The sequence below is a fragment of the Labeo rohita genome, chromosome 16, assembly GCF_022985175.1.
Source record: "Labeo rohita strain BAU-BD-2019 chromosome 16, IGBB_LRoh.1.0, whole genome shotgun sequence".
Lineage (NCBI taxonomy): Eukaryota > Metazoa > Chordata > Actinopteri > Cypriniformes > Cyprinidae > Labeo > Labeo rohita.
The window spans coordinates 1,740,401-1,758,538 of NC_066884.1; the positions used below are offsets into that span (position 1 = coordinate 1,740,401).

General features: G+C 33.0%; 2 protein-coding genes across 2 annotated transcripts in view; one reads left to right on the forward strand and one right to left on the reverse strand.

Annotated features, from left to right (window-relative positions):
- Positions 1-663: 663 nt before the first annotated feature.
- LOC127178561 (uncharacterized) lies at positions 664-12,876 on the reverse strand. The gene is made up of 8 exons (XM_051131517.1): positions 12,737-12,876; positions 10,726-10,900; positions 1,699-1,800; positions 1,545-1,601; positions 1,366-1,467; positions 1,208-1,278; positions 1,041-1,173; positions 664-955 (listed from the first exon to the last, which is right to left on the reverse strand). Exons 2-8 carry the CDS (start codon positions 10,882-10,884, stop codon positions 926-928), a joined length of 654 nt encoding a protein of 217 aa, XP_050987474.1. The 5' UTR covers positions 10,885-10,900; positions 12,737-12,876; the 3' UTR covers positions 664-925.
- A 40-nt stretch (positions 12,877-12,916) lies between these two features.
- si:ch211-269k10.4 (uncharacterized protein LOC100150242 homolog) overlaps positions 12,917-18,138 on the forward strand; it is a 5,849-nt gene continuing 627 nt past the window's right edge. Inside the window, exons 1-6 of the mRNA XM_051131852.1 lie at positions 12,917-12,983; positions 14,862-15,032; positions 16,434-16,553; positions 16,667-16,723; positions 16,807-16,908; positions 18,101-18,138. The exon at positions 18,101-18,138 is cut by the window's right edge and continues 627 nt beyond it. Of these exons, the coding sequence (XP_050987809.1) occupies positions 14,865-15,032; positions 16,434-16,553; positions 16,667-16,723; positions 16,807-16,908; positions 18,101-18,138 (485 nt within the window). The 5' untranslated portion in view covers positions 12,917-12,983; positions 14,862-14,864. The remainder of the gene's footprint in view (positions 12,984-14,861; positions 15,033-16,433; positions 16,554-16,666; positions 16,724-16,806; positions 16,909-18,100) is intronic.

Sequence of the window (18,138 nt, forward strand, 5' to 3'; positions counted from 1 at the left end):
CACTCATTGATGCTTCAGAAAGAAAAACCACGTATTAAGAGCCGGGGGGTGAAAACTTTTGAACAGAATGAAGATGTGTAGATTTTTCTGATTTTGCCTAAATACCATATTTATTTCATTTAGTACTGTCCTTCAAAGGCTACAGAAGATAGTTACATATTTTCCAGTGGACAAAACAAGTTAAATTTACCTTGATCTTTAAATTTCAAAAGTTTTCACCCCCCCGGCTCTTAATGCATGGTTTTTATTTTTGATGCATCAATGAGTGTTTGAACCTTGAATGAGTGAATGAGTCCTTCAGTGTGCAAAGATGTATCTCAAAATCATACAGTCATTGTTAGAAAGGGTTCAAATACACAAAAATGCTGGAAAACAAAAGAATTTGTGTGACCTAAAGGATTTTTATGAAGAACAGCAGACAGTTTAACTGTTCAGGACAAACAAGAGCATGAACAACTATCACTAAACAGAAAAAAAAAACACAGCTGTGGATCATTCAGGTAACAACACAGTATTAAGAACTTATTCAGGTCAGTACTAAATAAACAATAACATGCATTTTGTATGATCCCTCTTATTTTGGTAAAATAATTGACATTTTTAATGATTCTCTCAACTGTATTTATATTATATAAGTAATATACAAATGATAATAAACAGGTACTCAGTACTCAGTACTTTAATAGTGAACAAATGCATTGAAAATTACACAAGCTTATTGTGGCACATTTACATTTATGCATTCAGCAAACATGTTTATCCAGCGCTTTACAGTGCATTCATGCTAAAAATTCCATGACCCTGACATTGCAGCATCGGCTGAGCCGCAGAAACAAGAAATTACACAAGCATTTTTATACACATTAAGACGTAATTAAAGTTCAATTCACAAATGGGTAATTTGTCCTCAATCTCACCCGGCGAATCAAGTATCTTGCTTGATGGTGATCAAGGGCTGAAACAAAGAAAAATCAGAGATTTCAGTGCGTTTGAACATTGTTCATCACGTTTTGTTGTTTTCAAACTGAATGTTAGATTACCAGAGTATTAAAATGTGCTCTGCACACGGCTTTACTCTCCCAGTAGATCAGAACCAGAGCCAGAATCAACTCGAACCCACACAACACACCGATCACCACCTTCAGTCCTACAAACATCTTTCTCTGGAGAAAAACAAATCAGTCAATAAATGACTGACAATCAGCACCAGTACAGAAGTGTGTCCAAACGCATGTTTACGTACCCTGTATTGATATCTTGTACTGCTGGGCTGTAATTCTGTAAAATTAAATCGAGGAATGAGATATATGACCATTTCTGCAATTCCAGCTTCAATAAGTTAAGTTATAAACAATCAAAAATTACCGAACTACTATACGAAGATTCTTCATATAATATTGGACAGAGAACTATAGCTGTGATGGACCAGAACAGGCTGATGATGTTGAATATGAAGGACAGCTTTACCTTTCAACAGAAGATAAATCATTAAATTCAGCTTTCATTATGATTTAAAATCTTATGAATAATATTTGTCCACTTACCACAGGCATGAATGGAGAATTTCCAGCCGCAAATGTCAGAATGCCACTTGCAATGAACTAAAAGATAGTTTATGAAGAAAAAAAAATGTGTTTACATTGATGAATGTTAAAGACTGAGCTGTGATAAACGCAAACAGGATTTCTATGTTCTCACCAGGGCACTAGGTAGGGTGTACATCAGATGATGTGAACCATATTCAAGACTAATGAGGCTGCCGATGCAGATGACGAACACTCCGATGCTGAGCTGAGCCGCCTGAAACAGATAAATGATAATAAAACAGGCTCAGTTTATTTCTAAAATCTATAATTAACACAAAACGGTCCATTGAAAAAGGAACTGAATTTGACGTTTGAGGAAAATACCTGGAATCTAATTCTTGCCCGTATACACTCATCATCTATAAATGCTACACACACTTATGTTTAGTTTAAGGTGGTGCACATATTAAACTTAATATTCCCTGATTTTGACACAACCTGCACAAGTGAACCAGCTATGTTATTGCGTTCTTTCTGGTCTTGTCCAAAACGGCCTGATTTTTGGAATGTGTTTTCTGTTATTTTTTCTTTATCGATAGACCCCGACCCCTTAACAGCATTGTTTGACATTTTGCCCGAATCTGTTAAAGGGGTCATCGGATGCCCATTTTCCACAAGTTGATATGATTCTTTAGTGTCTTAATGAATAGTCTATAATATACTTTGGGTAAAAATTCTCAATGGTTTTGTAAAACAACACCCTTTTTACCTTGTCAAAACTAGCTCTGCAAAAATCATCTCATTCTGAGGGATTGTTCCTTTAAATGCAAATGAGCTCTGCTCACCCCGCCCCTCTCTTCTCTCTGCTGCTCTCAGAGATTGTTTACTTTAGCCGCATTTAGGGCATTTAGCTGCTAAACTTTTTAACTAGCTCGTTATTAGAAAAGGCGTCTGCAGAGGTTCATATAAAAAAAAAACCTTATACTGCTGTAAGTGAGGCTGGATCACGAATGATTTGCGTGAACATAGACGCATTTATGTAGATCGGGAGCAGGGGCACAGATGGGATTTTTTAACTGGGGGGGACCAAGCTGTCAGCAAATGCAGGAGTCAGAATTCACTGATCACGTAAAGAGAGGTGCATTCGGTGCGATCGCTTCGGATGTAGAGCCTGATTTATACCACTAGCCGCATCGGCACAAGCGCGAAGGTGCGTGTAGCCCGTGGCAAAACTGACTCGAATATTGAGGAAACAATGGCGGACGGAGGAATTTGGTTTTCAAGCTAAAGTAAAGTAAAAAAAAAAAACACTTCTTAAACAGAGAAGGTGAACATGTTGTTATTCTTGTGGGAAAATAAACATGCAAGCAGTCACCGACAAAAGTTTATCAGCATGAACTGATTAAAGTTAGTGCCAAAAAAGGCGACCAATTTATGTGCTCCTGACTGAGAAAGTAAGTCGCAAATGAGTGACCCGTGGAAAGAATCTAGAGTCTAGAGCCCTGTTCAGCCTGCAAGTGGCGGCAATAATCAAGGAGTGGTGGCAGGGACAGTGAGGGGGACAGATCGGACAGATCAGGTGCCCCCCATCCCTAGTGCCATCTGCGCCCCTGATCGGGAGGCGCATTCCCTTCACAAACAAACGTAATCCACTGCATCTTTAGCAGCTCAGATGTCGGGAGTAAATGACGACCACTATGTTCATTATTACATCCAGCAACACAACACCTCAATCGCTCAATCGGAGATATTCTTGTCTAAGGGTGTTTTCACACCTGCTTTATTTAGTTCGGTTGAATCGCACTAGAGTTTGTTTTCCCACTTGGTGCGTTTCATTTGGGCAGATGTGAATGTAGCAATCGAACTCGAGTGCGCACCAAAAGCGGACCAAGGAAGCGTACCGAGACCTCCTTGAAGAGGTGGTCTCGGTACACTTTCAAACGAACACTGGAGCGGTTCGGTTGTAGTGAGAAAGCAATCCGATCCAATGGACCAACGAACCAGGCTTTATCGCACTGTATAATGGGTAATTACAGTTCCATGAACAGCAGTAGCTTTGTTGTTTTGCTAATACCGCTTAAAATGAACCCGCGTCAGTCTGCGTCATTCAAAATCAAAGTGCGCCTTTTCATTTTATAATGCCGTCTTATTGCTCTGTTTGCAGTGGGTGTGTTTTAAAAATGTTTTCCTGACGAATCCTGGACTCAAAATTATAAATAAATATAAGGATACCTAAAAAAAATGCAACAATAAGCCCGCAAAGCTGTCGTTGTTCCATCCTGATAGATGACAGCTGAGCGGAATCCCAGAAAAAACGTGGAACTTTGACCAATGAGAGGACAGTTTACTCGCGCGTGACTTGTATTAACACATTTGGGTCCTTTAGAAACTTTGCTGTGTGAAAGCGACCCGCACCATGAATAAAAAGCAACATTGTAATAATTTTAACCCCTGTTTCGGAACAAAGCAATCGATCCACAGGTGTGAAAGCACCCTAACTTGCATCCCTGCTCCAGCATCGAAACAATGGAGGTCGGACTGTTACAGCTGATCTGAGGTAAGACGCTCATGTCAATCAACTATTGTGGGAGCGGCCTCTGTGGGTGTGGCTTGATTTGAAAAAGGAGCTATTATTTTTACAGATTAATTAAAAACCACTGCATGGATTTGTATAATTATAGGGTAGATTTGTACATACACTGCCATCACACATTAATGTTCAAACAACATGTAAAAGTGAACTTTGCATCAGATGACCCCTTTAAATTAAACACATTACAGGCTAGGCGACTTATTCTTACGAATTGGAAGTCAGCAGCTACCCCTACTTATTGCCAATGGATTTTTGACTTTTTACATGCTCTCAAGATGAAAAGATTCGGTTCGCAAAAAAAAAAAACAAAAGCCTAAACTTTTTTTTTTTGAGGGTCTGGAGTCTGGAGCATATCTGCTTACTCATAGAAAATAACCAAAACAATCTATTACAAATAATCAGACATCACTCGATCTAAATATTCCCTTAGTTTAATGACTTTATGAATTTCTTCACTGATAAATGTAGATTCTACAGTGTCTAATACATTAGCTTCTTTCGCCACACCCAAAGAAAAACTGCAGAGCTTTACAACTATAGAACAGGAAGAGCTAAATAAACGTATCACTGCGTCTGAACCAGCAACATGCCAATTATATCCTGCACCCACTAGATTACTAAAAGTGTTGTAACCTGTAGCAGAAGAACCGCTTCTCAATATTATTATTAACTCATCGTTATCTTTAGGTCACGTCCCAAAACCATTCAAGCTGGTGGTTATAAAGCCTCTTCTTAAGAAACCACAACTAGTCCCTAGTGAACTGACAAATTACAGACCCATTTCTAATCCTCCGTTTATGTCTATAATTTTAGAAAAGGTTGTCTGCTCAATTTCAGTCAGGTTTCAGGCCCCATCATAGCCCAGAAACTGCACCTGTTAAAATCAAGAATGACCTGCTTCTTGTGTCAGACCAAGGCTGCATCTCACTGCTAGTTTTACTTGATCTTAGTGCTGCGTTCGACACTATAGATGACATACTCATAGATCGACTACAAAACTATACAGCTATCCAAGGGCAGGCTTTAAGATGGTTTAGATCCTACCTGTCCGATCACTACCACTTTTTTTATTTAAATGGGGAGTCATCTCAGTTATCACCAGTAAAGTATGGAGTGCCACAAGGATCTGTCCTAGGTCCTCTACTATTTTCAATTTACATGCTGCCCCTTGGTAATATTATTAGAAAACACGGGATTAGTTTCCATTGTTATGCTGATGATACTCAACTATATATCTCAACAAGACCAGATGAAACTTCTGAATTATCGCAGTTAACAGAGTGTGTTAAAAATGTAAAAGATTGGATAAACAATAATTTTCTCCTATTAAATTCTGATAAGACAGAGATTTTACTTATTGGGCCAAAAGACAGTACACAGAATCTCTTGGATTATAATTTGCAACTAGATAAAAAAGTTTGTCAAGACAAACTTTAAATTGGTTTGAGAAAGCCGGGCCAGAAAGTTTTAAAAGTTTTAAAAAGTTTTAAGTTTGGAAGGTTTTGCAATAGTTTGAAGTTTAAAGTGGTTTTAAAAGGTTAAAGTTTGAATGCCTTCTGTCAGATAGATAGATAGATAATTAACTATTAAGTACTATTAGGTAAATTAAGTATTATTCTAACATTAGCAACATTAACATTAGCAAGTTACTAGCATTTTCTTAGCACGTTTTTAACATGATTAGCAAGTAGTTAGCATGTTGCTAGTCTGATTAGCATGCTACTAGCATCATACTAGCATGTTTCTAGCATGATTAGCAAGTTGTTAGCATTTTGCTAGCATGTTTCTAGCATGATTAGCAGGTTGTTACCATGTTTCTAACATAATTAACAAGTTATTAGCATGTTGCTAGCATGATTAGCAAGTTACTACCATGTTTCTAGCATGATTAGCATGTTACTAGCATGTTGTTAGCGTGATTAGCAAGTTGCTAGCATGTTGTTAGCATTTTTCTAACATGATCAGCAAGTTGCTAGCAGGTTGCTTGCATGATTAGCAAGTTGTTAGCATTTTGCTAGCATGTTTCTAGCATGATTAGCAGGTTGTTAACATGTTTCTAACATAATTAACAAGTTATTAGCATGTTGTTAACATGTTTTTAACATGATTAACAAGTTATGTTTTAACAAGTTGCTAGCATGTTTCTAACATAATTACCAAGTTAAAATGTTGCTGACATGTTTGTTGCATGATTAGCATGTTATTAGCATGTTGTTACCATGATTAGCAAGTTACTACCATGTTTTAGCGTGATTAGCATGTTACTAGCATGTTGTTAGCATGATTAGCAAGTTGCTAGCATGTTGTTAGCATTTTTCTAACATGATCAGCAAGTTGCTAGCAGGTTGCCTGCATGATTAGCAAGTTGTTAGCATTTTGCTAGTATGTTTCTTGCATGATTAGCATGTTGTTAACATGTTTCTAACATAATTAACAAGTTATTAGCATGCTGCTAGCATGTTTTTAGCATGATTAGCAAGTTGCTAGCATGTTTCTAGCATAATTACCAAGTTAAAACGTTGCTAGCATGTTCTTGCATGATTAGCATGTTATTAGCATGTTGTTAGCATGATTAACAAGTTACTACCATGTTTCTGGTGTGATTAGCATGTTACTAGCATGTTGTTAGCATGATTAGCAGGTTGTTAACATGTTTCCAACATGATCAGCAAGTTGCTAGCAGGTTGCTTGCATGATTAGCAAGTTGTTAGCATTTTGCTAGCATGTTTCTTGCATGATTAGCAGGTTGTTAACATGTTTCTAACATAATTCACAAGGTATTAGCATGCTGCTAGCATGTTTTTAGCATGATTAGCAAGTTGCTAGCATGTTTCTAGCATAATTACCAAGTTAAAATGTTGCTAGCATGTTCTTGCATGATTAGCATGTTATTAGCATGTTGTTAGCATGATTAGCAAGTTACTACCATGTTTCTAGTGTGATTACCATGTTACTAGCATGTTGTTAGCATGATTAGCAAGTTGCTAGCATGTTGTTAGCATGTTTCTAACATGATCAGCAAGTTGCTAGCATGTTTCTAGAAAAATTAACATGTTATTAGCATGTTGTTAACATGATCAGCAAGTTACTAGCACGTTGCTAGCATGATTCTTACATGATTAGCATGTTACTAGCATGTTGTTAGCATGTTTCTAGCATGATTAGCAAATTACTAGCATGTTACGTCACTAACTGATCTTTAGCATACATCTCTGCCATATGTACGTCAACTTGACATAGCCACCACTAGTAAGCTACTGCTAAATATATTACAGACACTTTAATTTTCTGTACAGCTGCTTTGCAACGATTTGTATTGTGAAAAGCGTTATACAAATGAACTTGAATTGAACTGAATTGGAGCCCTTTTCTGAAATATTATAAGGAGACAACTGGATCTTGATTTGATTTGAATTATTTATTTACTTATTTATTTATTAATTTATTTTTTATATATATTTTTTCTTTTCTTTCTTTTTTCTTAATTTATTTGAATGTATAACCATTGGTGTTTTCTTTTTTTTTTCCTCTGAATTAATATCTGTTTGTATGCTATATGTAGATATGTGTGTATCTATATTATTTATAGTATCTTAATATATTTACGTTATTCTTGCTTTCTGTCTGACCTAAGATGAACCAAATGAAAAAAAAGGTCATTTTTGTTAAACTTTTTAATAAATTGCTGTTAAATTGTGAAAAAAAAGGTCTGAGTTTATAAGTTCTCCATTATAAACCTGAATGTAAATTAATGAACGGCATTATTAAAAAGGAATTAAAAAGAAAAAGGTAATTGCAATTTTTTATCTCACATTTCTCACATTTTTTCTCACAATTCTGACTTTTCATCAGAATTGCGTGATATAATAATTGTACGATCTTGTCTTTCTCCATTGATGTCTTTTTCCATTGAAGCTCAAGATGATCATCTAAAAAAAAATGATCAAGAGTTTCCAAATGAAACTGTTTGCAGCATTCAGGCCGAAAATAGCACTGAAAATGGTTAAATGCCCCAAATAAAAATCCCCTATAGTGAACTCCTGTTTATTTTCTATTAATACACAGTCATCTGGTTCAAACGTGTCTGTCACTGAAAAAAAATAGAAATATTAATATCTAACAGGAAATCTTCTACGCAAATGTTTTTCTAGCAACATTAGCAGAACGTTCATTTTAAAATCTGGTGTTTAAATTAACATACTCTTAATAACATTCTCAAAGCACAAAAATGTTATTTATACATCATTAATGGAATGTTTCTCTCACATGTTTTAATTTACATGTTAATCTAAATTAATCTTTTTTAAAGTTAGTATTTACGACTTGTTTCAAAATGTTCAGAGAACATTCAGAACTAACATTATAATAATGTTTGCAACATTATAGAATGTAACGTTCAATGTTTTCGCTAATGTTGTAACTAATGAAATGTAAATAAATCAACGCCACACTGTAAAAAAAGACAGTGAATTTAACAGTAAAAGACTGTAAAAATGCTACAGTAAAACCTGTTAAATGATTTAAGTACAATAAAGTACAATATTTCTAACGTTTTTTTGTTTTAATTTTGATGATTAGAGCGTACAGCTCATGAAAGTCAAAAATCCAGTATCTCAAAATATTAGAATATTTCCTAAGATCAATCAAAAAACAGATTTGCAAAAAAGAAAAGTTCAAGCTCTTTAAAGTATGTTCATTTATGCGCTCAGTACTTGGTCAGCAGCACAAATTACAGCAAATTCCTTGCCCCTAGCACGAATTACAGCATCAGTGAGGTGTGGCGTGGAAGTGATCAGCCTGTGGCACTGCAGAGGCACTACTGAACCTTCAACTCGTCTGAATATTGTTGGATCGACTGTTTCTCATCTTTCTCTTGAAAATATCCCATAGATTCTCAATGGGGTTCAGGTCAGGCATGTTGGCTGGCCAATAAAGCACAATAATATCATGATCAGCAAACCACTTGGAAGTCCTGCTGGAAAAGGAAATCAGCATCTCTATAAAGCTTGTCAGCAGATGGAAGCATAAAGTGCTCCAAAATCTCCCGGTAGACAGCTGCATTGACTTTGCACTTGATAAAACGCAATGGACCAACACCAGCAGACGTCACGACACCCCAAATCATCACTGACTTCAGAAACTTCACACTAGACTTCAAGCAGCTTGGATTCTGTGCCTCTCCAGTCTTCCTCCAGACTCTGGGACCATAATTTCAACATGAAATGCAATATTTACTTTTATCTGAAAAGAGGACTTTGGACCACTACGCAACAGTCCAGCTCGTTTTCTCCTTAGCCCAGGTACGTTGCTTCTGTTGTTTCTGTTTCAGAAGTGGCTTGGTAGCCCTTTTCCTGAAGACGTGGTGACTCTTGATGAGCTGACTTCAGCTTCAGTCCATTCCTTGTGAATCTCTCAAGTGTTTTAACTGACTTTACTTGACAGTTTTCTCAAGCTTGCGGTCATCCCTGTTGCATGTGCACCTTTTCCTACCCAATTTCTTCCTTCCAGTCAACTTTGCATTTAATATGCTTTGATACAGCACTCTGTAAACGGCCACCCCTTTTAGTAATGACCTTCTGTGACTTACCCTCTTTGTGAAGGGTGTCAGTAATTATCTTCTGGACCATTGCCAAGTCAGCAGTCTTCCCGTTTATCGTGGTTTCAAAGAACAAGAGATGCCTGGAATTTATACTGTAGGGATGGACATTTAATGAAACTCAAATGTAAATATTCTAATATTTTGAGATACTGGATTGTTGACTTTTCATTATTGACTTTCATAATCTGGGCCTAAATTCATTGTATTCTAAACTTAATTGGCAATCAATTGTTGAAGCTATTAAGGTGTGCTGACCCAAAAATCTTTTAAAAACCTGGGCCAAGTTTAAACCAGTAACCAGGCATCACAGCTGCCAAAGGGGCATGTCTGACTTTGACATGTATATATTGAAAATGAAAATTATTATTGCTGCTCTTCAATGATAATGTCAACTTACTTTAATGAATTTGCACCAAAAAATGCTAAGGATTTATGCTGATATTGTCCAAAGCCACACTTTGCCAGGGGTGTTTACAAACTTTTGGAGGGCAGTGTACTTCATTTAGCAGATGCTTTTATCCAAAGCAACTTACGATTGGGGAATACATTAAGCGATTCATCCTAAAGAAGCAAATCGACATAGGAAGTGCTCATAATACCATATACCAGGCATTGTCGAGATGACTACACGTTAGAAAGGGAAGAATAAGAAAAGAGTGGGAAAACTTTGTCAACCGAAAGTGAAAGAAGCATTTTCACTACTGCTAAGACTTTTGGCGCTATTTATGAAGGAGTATATCAGTATGTTTATCTTTGCTGGAAATCTCTAGTTATTTAAAATGCTAAGATATAAATGCACATGTGTTGGAATCAGGGTCATGAATCAACCAGCATTCAGGTCGAAAATACCACTGAAACTGATTAAATGCCCCAGATAAAGATCCCCTCTACTGAATTCCTGTTGACTTTCTTTAAACACCTGATAGATTTCTAGATAAGCTGCGCTGTGGTTTCTCTACTGAGCTCTAAAAACACATGAATTATGTTATGCGTTTACATGTACATACCCCGAGTTCCTTTGGTCGTCCTTTAAGAAAAACCTTGTAAGCATCTTTAAAGACGCAGGTGAACTTCTCGGGCATCAGCTGGCCATCTCTCGTGTTCCTGATGCTTCCCAGAGGAATGCTGATGACCATACAGTCATCCGGCTTAAACGTGTAGCGCATCTCCACGAGACGCTGTCTGACACCCAAAAGCAACACATGTTCTCAAAATGTTAGCACAAAAACATCATTTATACACCACTTTAATTTGTATGCTCGTCTAACATTTTTTAAATGTTACTTAAATGTTGCCACGTTTTAACTGTCAGCGTCCCGTCACCGGGATGTTTTTTACTCCTTAAACAAACGTTAAGAAATTGTTACATTTTAGAATGTTGCAAAGATTATGGAAATCTTACTTTTGATATCTATTCTGAAACAAGCAGTACTTTGTAACATTTGAAAATGTTACAGTAACATTTAAAAAAAGTAACAACATTTAACCTTTTAACTGTCATCCGTTCCCTCAAGTTTAATTCACCATATTACAAATAAATCCAAATCTAATCATGACAAACTGTATATCGTTGGAAAAAGGTCTAGGACTCCTAAATAGATATTTTTGTGTTACAAATTATGTAGGAAAAGTAACAGATTAATTTATGACAAGAGTGCACCTCAGAAATCTACATTATAACAGAAGTTCTGACCTTTGTCGCAAAAAGACTTTCTTCGATGGCTTTTTCCCTATTAGTTTTAGAAATCATAAGAAAGTAGATATCACTTGAAAACTTAAAATCGCAAAATTCATCCTTTGAAAACCATTTTAAAATCAGACATTGCGTTAGCACGGAAAATGTACATCAAAATCATATTATAAAAATGTTTTCGCTCATGAATTATAAAAATGCAACTTTGGAAAGTGCATTTTCATGTATATATATAATTTTTTTATCTCACATTTTTCTCACAATTAAGTGACATTTAAAAAACATTTTTTGTTTGTTTTTGTTTTTGTTCTTTTTCAATTACAGACATCTTGTGAACAAGAAATGTTGCTTTAAAAAATAAATAAATAAATAAATAATTACTTCAGCGTATCTTAAACTTTTGTTGGTAATAAGTTGTTTGTAATTGAATACAAAACATGTTCTTCCAGTAACATTACAAAATGTTTGTTCAAAGTTATCTGGTATTTCATAATGTTCTCAAAATATTATCACAGAAACATTTGTACATCATTCATAGAACATTTTTATTCATTTTGTTCCGACAGAATTTATAGCAAATAACAGTGATAAAATATCTATTTTGGAGTCTTAGACCTTTCCAACAATATATAGCTTGTCATGATTAGATTAGGATTTATTCATAATAAAGTGGGTGACAGACAAAAGGTTAAATGTTGTTCCTTTTTTTTAAACGTTACTGTAACATTTTCAAATGTTACGATGTGCGGCTTGTTTCAGAATGTTCAGAGAACATTCAAAAGTAACATTTCCATAATGTTTACAACATTCTAAAATGTAACAGTTTGTTTAAGGAGTAAAAAACATCATTAAAAGTGTTCTAAATGAATAATATTAATCATAAAAAAATAGACAAATGTGTGTTGGTGGTGTTAGTTTGGGTCAAAATAAACGTCAGCCAGTTGCTTCCTTCTTGAAACTTTCATATTTTAAAACTGTGCCAGTCGACTCCACACATCTTTTTAGTCATAAATGAACAAATATATTAAGGAATTTTGTTAAACAAAGTATGAAAAGTAACTCAACCCACCCCGATCCCACCCACACTTTACAGATGCCCAGAGCGAGAGCGTTTTAACTGTGCATACAGGAAGTTCTGGGTAAATTCAGCAACTTGTAATGCAGTAAATAAACAGAGATTTGTTTCTCTGATAGATCTAATAACACACACATACAGATCTTGAGATCTCAACAGCAAATCAGCAGCCAAATCTCTCTGAAACTCTGAAAACTCTATTCACTCTATTCAAGATTCAAAGAGTCTTTTAGTGTTAAAAATGTCTTACCAGCTGGAGAGTAAAGTGAAGTCCAGATGAAGAGCTTCTGCAGGTTTGTCTGTTCAGATAGCAGAAGTTTCTTTGAGAAGCGCAGCTCAAACGCTCACATCATCACTTCTCACATCACAGTTCCTATTTTTTGTTTTTTTTTTGACCGACCACATGAAAGTGGCTTGTTGGGTATCAGAAAAAAAAAAACACTGAAGTGACACCATGATCTTGTCTCCACTATAATACGGAAGACAGACTCGCCTCGGTAAGACGCTCAGTGCCTTTGCATTTATATGTATTTTTATATACATTTTATAGAATATATTCAAAGATGTAGGATTATATTATAATAAGACTGAACATTAAAGCCAAAACTATATATGAAATTAAAATGGTTAGTGATCAATTCATATTGTGTTTTATTAGCTTTTGCCCATCATTTGATTTCTTAGATTACAATATTTACGAAATACCCAACAGCAAGCAGAAGCAAATTTACTTTCTTTTACGTGAAAACTCTTTTAAATGTAACTGTAACATTTTCAAATGTTACTAGTTTCAGAATGTTCAGAGAACATTCAAAAGTAACATTTCCATAATGTTTGCAACATTCTAAAATGTAACATTTCCTTAATGTTTGGTTGAGGAGTAAAACAAACATCATTACAAGTGTTCAAATGTTCTAAAAGAATAATATTAATCATAAAAATAGCCTGGGAAGACAAATGTGTGTTTGTGGTGTTAGTTTGGGTTAATGAATAAACAAAACCGGTTTCACATTAGTTTAAGCTGAATCGAATTGGCTGTACGTAAAAAAACGACGTAAAAAATCTAATTCTAAAAGTTGAAACTGGTTACATTTTAAGTTAAATTACATGGAAAGACACATATGTTGACTTTTTTTTTGAGTCATTTGAGTCATTTAATTTTGAGTGTTTTTAATAAGGACTTCAGAGATCAGACATGAAACTTTCATTTGAATTCTTAGGTTGTAATATTTATGAAATATCCAACAGAAAGCAAATACAAACGCACTTTCTTCTTGTAAAGTCCTACAAGTAATTGCAACTATATAAAAAAGCTGGAAAAACATGTTGATTTTTTGATTATGTAATTTTTACAGTGTATTTTAATGAGGGTTTCATGCATATTTACAACTTTTATTCAATTCTTATTGTGTTTTATTAGCTTTTGCCCAACATTTGAGTTTTTAAATGACAGTATTTATGAAATATTTCAACAGAAAGCAGAGGTAAATGTAATTTCTATTTTGTAAAATCTCTTTGGCTTTGCAATCAAAATCTGTTTCAAAACCGCATTGCAACTTCAATTATATTAAACTTTAAAAAAATCAAGTTGAACTTAAAGTCGAACTTAAAAAATAAAAAAAGTTGAAGTAGTGGAAATGCATATATATATATATATATATATATATATATATAGTATATAAGCATATATATTGACTGTTTTACAGTGTATTTTAATAAGGACTTCAGGAATATTTACAAACAGACATGAAACTTTTGTTTGGATTATAACATTTATGAAATATCCAACAGAAAGCAAATACAAATGCACTTTCTTATTGTAAAGTCATTTTAGTATTCAATTCAAGTAATTGCAACTTAAAACATTTGACTACAAAAAAAGCTAGCTGAATCACGCATAACTTAAAAAAATGAAGTTGAAAATGGTTAACTTATTTTGATAGGTTCATGCAATGGAAAAACGTTGACTTTTTGATTCTGTAATTGTTACAGCGTATTTTAATGAGGGTTTCATGCATATTTACAATTACAGAATTCTATTAACTAAATTCATGCTTTTGCCAATCATTTGATTACAATATTTGTTAAATATACCAAAGAAAGCAGATGCAAATATATTTTCTTTTTGTAAAAAAAAATCTCTTTGATTACACAGTGTTAAAAACAATCAGTTGCAACTTTAAAAAAAATGTAACTTTTTTAAAATTTGAAAAATGTAACTTTTAAAAAAAAATGTTACATCAAATTGTTATTGCAAGTTAAATTATATTAAACTGAAAATCTAGTGTCTTGAATTCTTGTAATTTAAAAAAATCAAGTAGATTTTTTTGAGGTTTCTTGTGTGTTTTGTGGCTCATTTGTGTGTTTATTGTCAGAATATGGCCAAGGCAAATATCGAGATGGACATTCAGAGCCATGAGGACTCGGCGGGAGGAAGACACGGTGATGAAGGGCCTCTAATCAAGTACTACCGTGCCAGCGAGGTCCTGCCGGGCCCCGTGCCGGCGCTGAACAAGCTCCTCATGAAGGGGCCCGCAACCTGCGCCGTGAGACTCGACACACATTCACTGCCATTATATGAACGCTCCACTAATGACCAGTCAACCTTTGGCCAAACAACAGCTGCTATAGAGCATTCCTAAGTGTTTTTTGTTAATTAAAAGGGTTTAATTTTAAATGCACAAAGTGAGAACAGGCTGAAAGCTGAAGTTTAGATTTAGTGACGCGTTACTGTCAGTGCAATTGTTGTCAGAGAGTGATTTTAGCTTATTTAACCCATTAAAAAGTTAGTTGCATTGGTATAAATTCATGCATTTAGGTTGATTCAGCGATATTAATATTTTTGACTTGAATAAAACCAGTTAACTTAGATTTTTTTCCAGTGTACGTACATTTGTCAAAAAAGTAACAATGTTTTAACAAATATTAACAATATTTTTCTCTACAAAAATAAATAAATTAAAAAAAATTAAAAATGCATAAGAAATCTAAATAATATATATTTTGCATTACAGAGCGAAAACGGAAAAATAATAATAAAAAGAAAAATAATCAAAAGTGTAATAAATAGAATAAAATAAAAACACAATTGACAATAAAATTACATTATAAAATAGTGTTTTGCACAAAAAAATCAAGCTTATTGTAAGGAACATTTAGATTATATTCTCATTGTGACATTATTATTTTTACATTATTAAGCATATTAAATGACAATGGGTTGTTTTTATTTAAAGTCATTAAAATAGAAAATGAAATACTAATTAAATTAGATTATTAAATTCATTACAATTATCAATTCTATTAATAAACATAAAAAAGTTAAAATAATTGATTACAAATATAGAACAGAACAATGTAATGTATAAAATAGTGACAAATAAAAAAACATTTAAAAATTATTTTTAAAAATTAAAACAAAATGAACATTTAAAAGCCATAAATTAGGACACAAATTAATTTACTACTTCAATTGTAACAAAAATACAAATAAAAAAAATATTTTTTTAAAAAGAGAACACAATTAAAAATGTAAATATTAAAAATGTAAAAATATAATGGATTTAAAAAGGACAAAAATTTTATGAAGACGTATAGACAAACCTAAAAATATACTTTAATCTTATAAATACACTTTTAAATAATTGATTAATTTTAAATAAAATGTAAAATATATCTTGATTGCATTACAGTGAGGATTTGTGTCAAAACTTTCTTCAAAATGTCCTGAAAATCATGTCACACTGCAAAAACTTGCAATCATAAAAATAAACTTTACGCACAATATAATTGATTTCTTTGTTTTGATTTTGGAATATAATATGACAGAGATTCTTGTTCTTCAGAAGGTTCGTCTGTAAACTGATTCTGTAGAAGTTTTACTGTGAAAGTAAAATTATAATTCTTGATGTCATAATTAAATATTGGGTTTATTTTTTGACCCGTAGGCCATTCAGGCGTCCAGCGGGATCCTGAGTTTTGGGATTGGAGTCGTATTTGCAGCGTCGTTCGTGATCGAATGGAATTTGCTGACTTTATTGCGAGTTCCCATCATTACTGGAATAATGGTGAGCTACATTTGCTTCTGCTGTAAATGCTTGAAAATAGATTTCACTGTGCAATTCATGCAGGAATACATACATACATTCATACATAACGAGGATTATTTACCGTCTTTCAGTTTGTCTTCGCTGGGATCTTGTCTAATCTTCTGTACAGACACCCTGAGCTTCTACAGGTTGGTGTGTGTGTCTGAATAACTTAAGATTAATTCAACCAGTTTTTGGAAAGCGCAAGGAGTTGTTTTGGTTTTTGTTCCAGACTTGTTTCGTCGCTAACATCGTGTGTCTGGTCGTGTCTGTGATTGGAGTGATTCTCCTGATCGTTGATCTTCAACCAGGTGGAAATACAATCCAGAACAAGGTAGAATTAACAAAAAAATGATAGAATCCCACAAAAAATGATAAAAAAAACTTATATTTTATATAATGTAATATTACAATAAAAATATAAATATACAATATATATATATATATATATATATTATTATGTAATGTAATATTTTATGTTTATTTTAATTTAATTTTAATTACATTTTTAAATTATAATTTTATTTATATTTGGCTTTAAGGTGTAAAATTTTAAATTATATATATTTATTATTTTTATATATACATACATATATATATATATATATATGTGCATAAAAAAATAGACCAAATAAATACTGCATTAATCTCACAAAAATGATAGTTTTTATATACACACACACACACACACACATATATATATATCTGCATGAAAATTACACCAAATAAATACTGCATTAATCTAAAAAAATGATTAAATATATGCACACATAAAAATATACCAAATAAAAACTGTTAATTCCACAAATAATTATGAAAATATATTGTTTAATATAATGTAATAAAATAATAAAAATAAAAAATAAATAAAAACTGCATTAATTCCACAAAAAAGGATAAAAATTATTATTTTTAGATAATGTTATATAGATATAGATATAAAAATATACCAAATACAAACTGTAAATTTCACCAAAAATGACCAGAAACATTTTTATTATATTTTATATCTATAATATATTTTATATATTATATTGTATAACAAATGACATGTAATAATTTCGAACGTAATATATTTCACTATAAACGTTTATATATTTCACTATAAATAATATTTTATAACATATATAAATATTATATTTAATAATAAATCAAATCTATAATTTATTTTACAAAATATATTTTGCATAAAGAATATCAAGCCTTTTTGAATGACAATTAATATTCTTTGCATTGTGGCGTCATTTTATGACAATTAAGAATATTAAAATGTTATGCAATGGGTTTCATTAAAATAAGGATAAATCACAGGCAATGCAACAAATTCTATCAAAGTGCATAAAAAACTTATACTTTCAAATTACTTTTAAATAATGCATTAAAATGTAAGTATTTAATCTTTTATGGGGGAAAAGGTCATGAAAAATGCATAATGTCACAATATAGAAAAAACCTGTAATGATCTTAAAAATAAGCATTTCTGCTTAAAATAATTGCAATGCTTATAAAGTGATTATGTGCTGCAGATGGAGGTTCTGGTGCTGTGTGTGACTCTGATGGACAT

What these genes read in the sequence shown, in the direction of transcription:
- LOC127178561 (XM_051131517.1), bottom strand. Translation starts at nt 10,884, where the DNA reads ATGCGCTACACGTTTAAGCCGGATGACTGTATGGTCATCAGCATTCCT. An exon ending in GACGACCAAAGGAACTCGGG is followed by an intron (nt 1,801 to 10,725) that starts GTATGTACATGT and finishes TATCTGTTTCAG; the next exon opens with GCGGCTCAGCTCAGCATCGG. An exon ending in AATCTTCGTATAGTAGTTCG is followed by an intron (nt 1,279 to 1,365) that starts GTAATTTTTGAT and finishes TTAATTTTACAG; the next exon opens with AATTACAGCCCAGCAGTACA.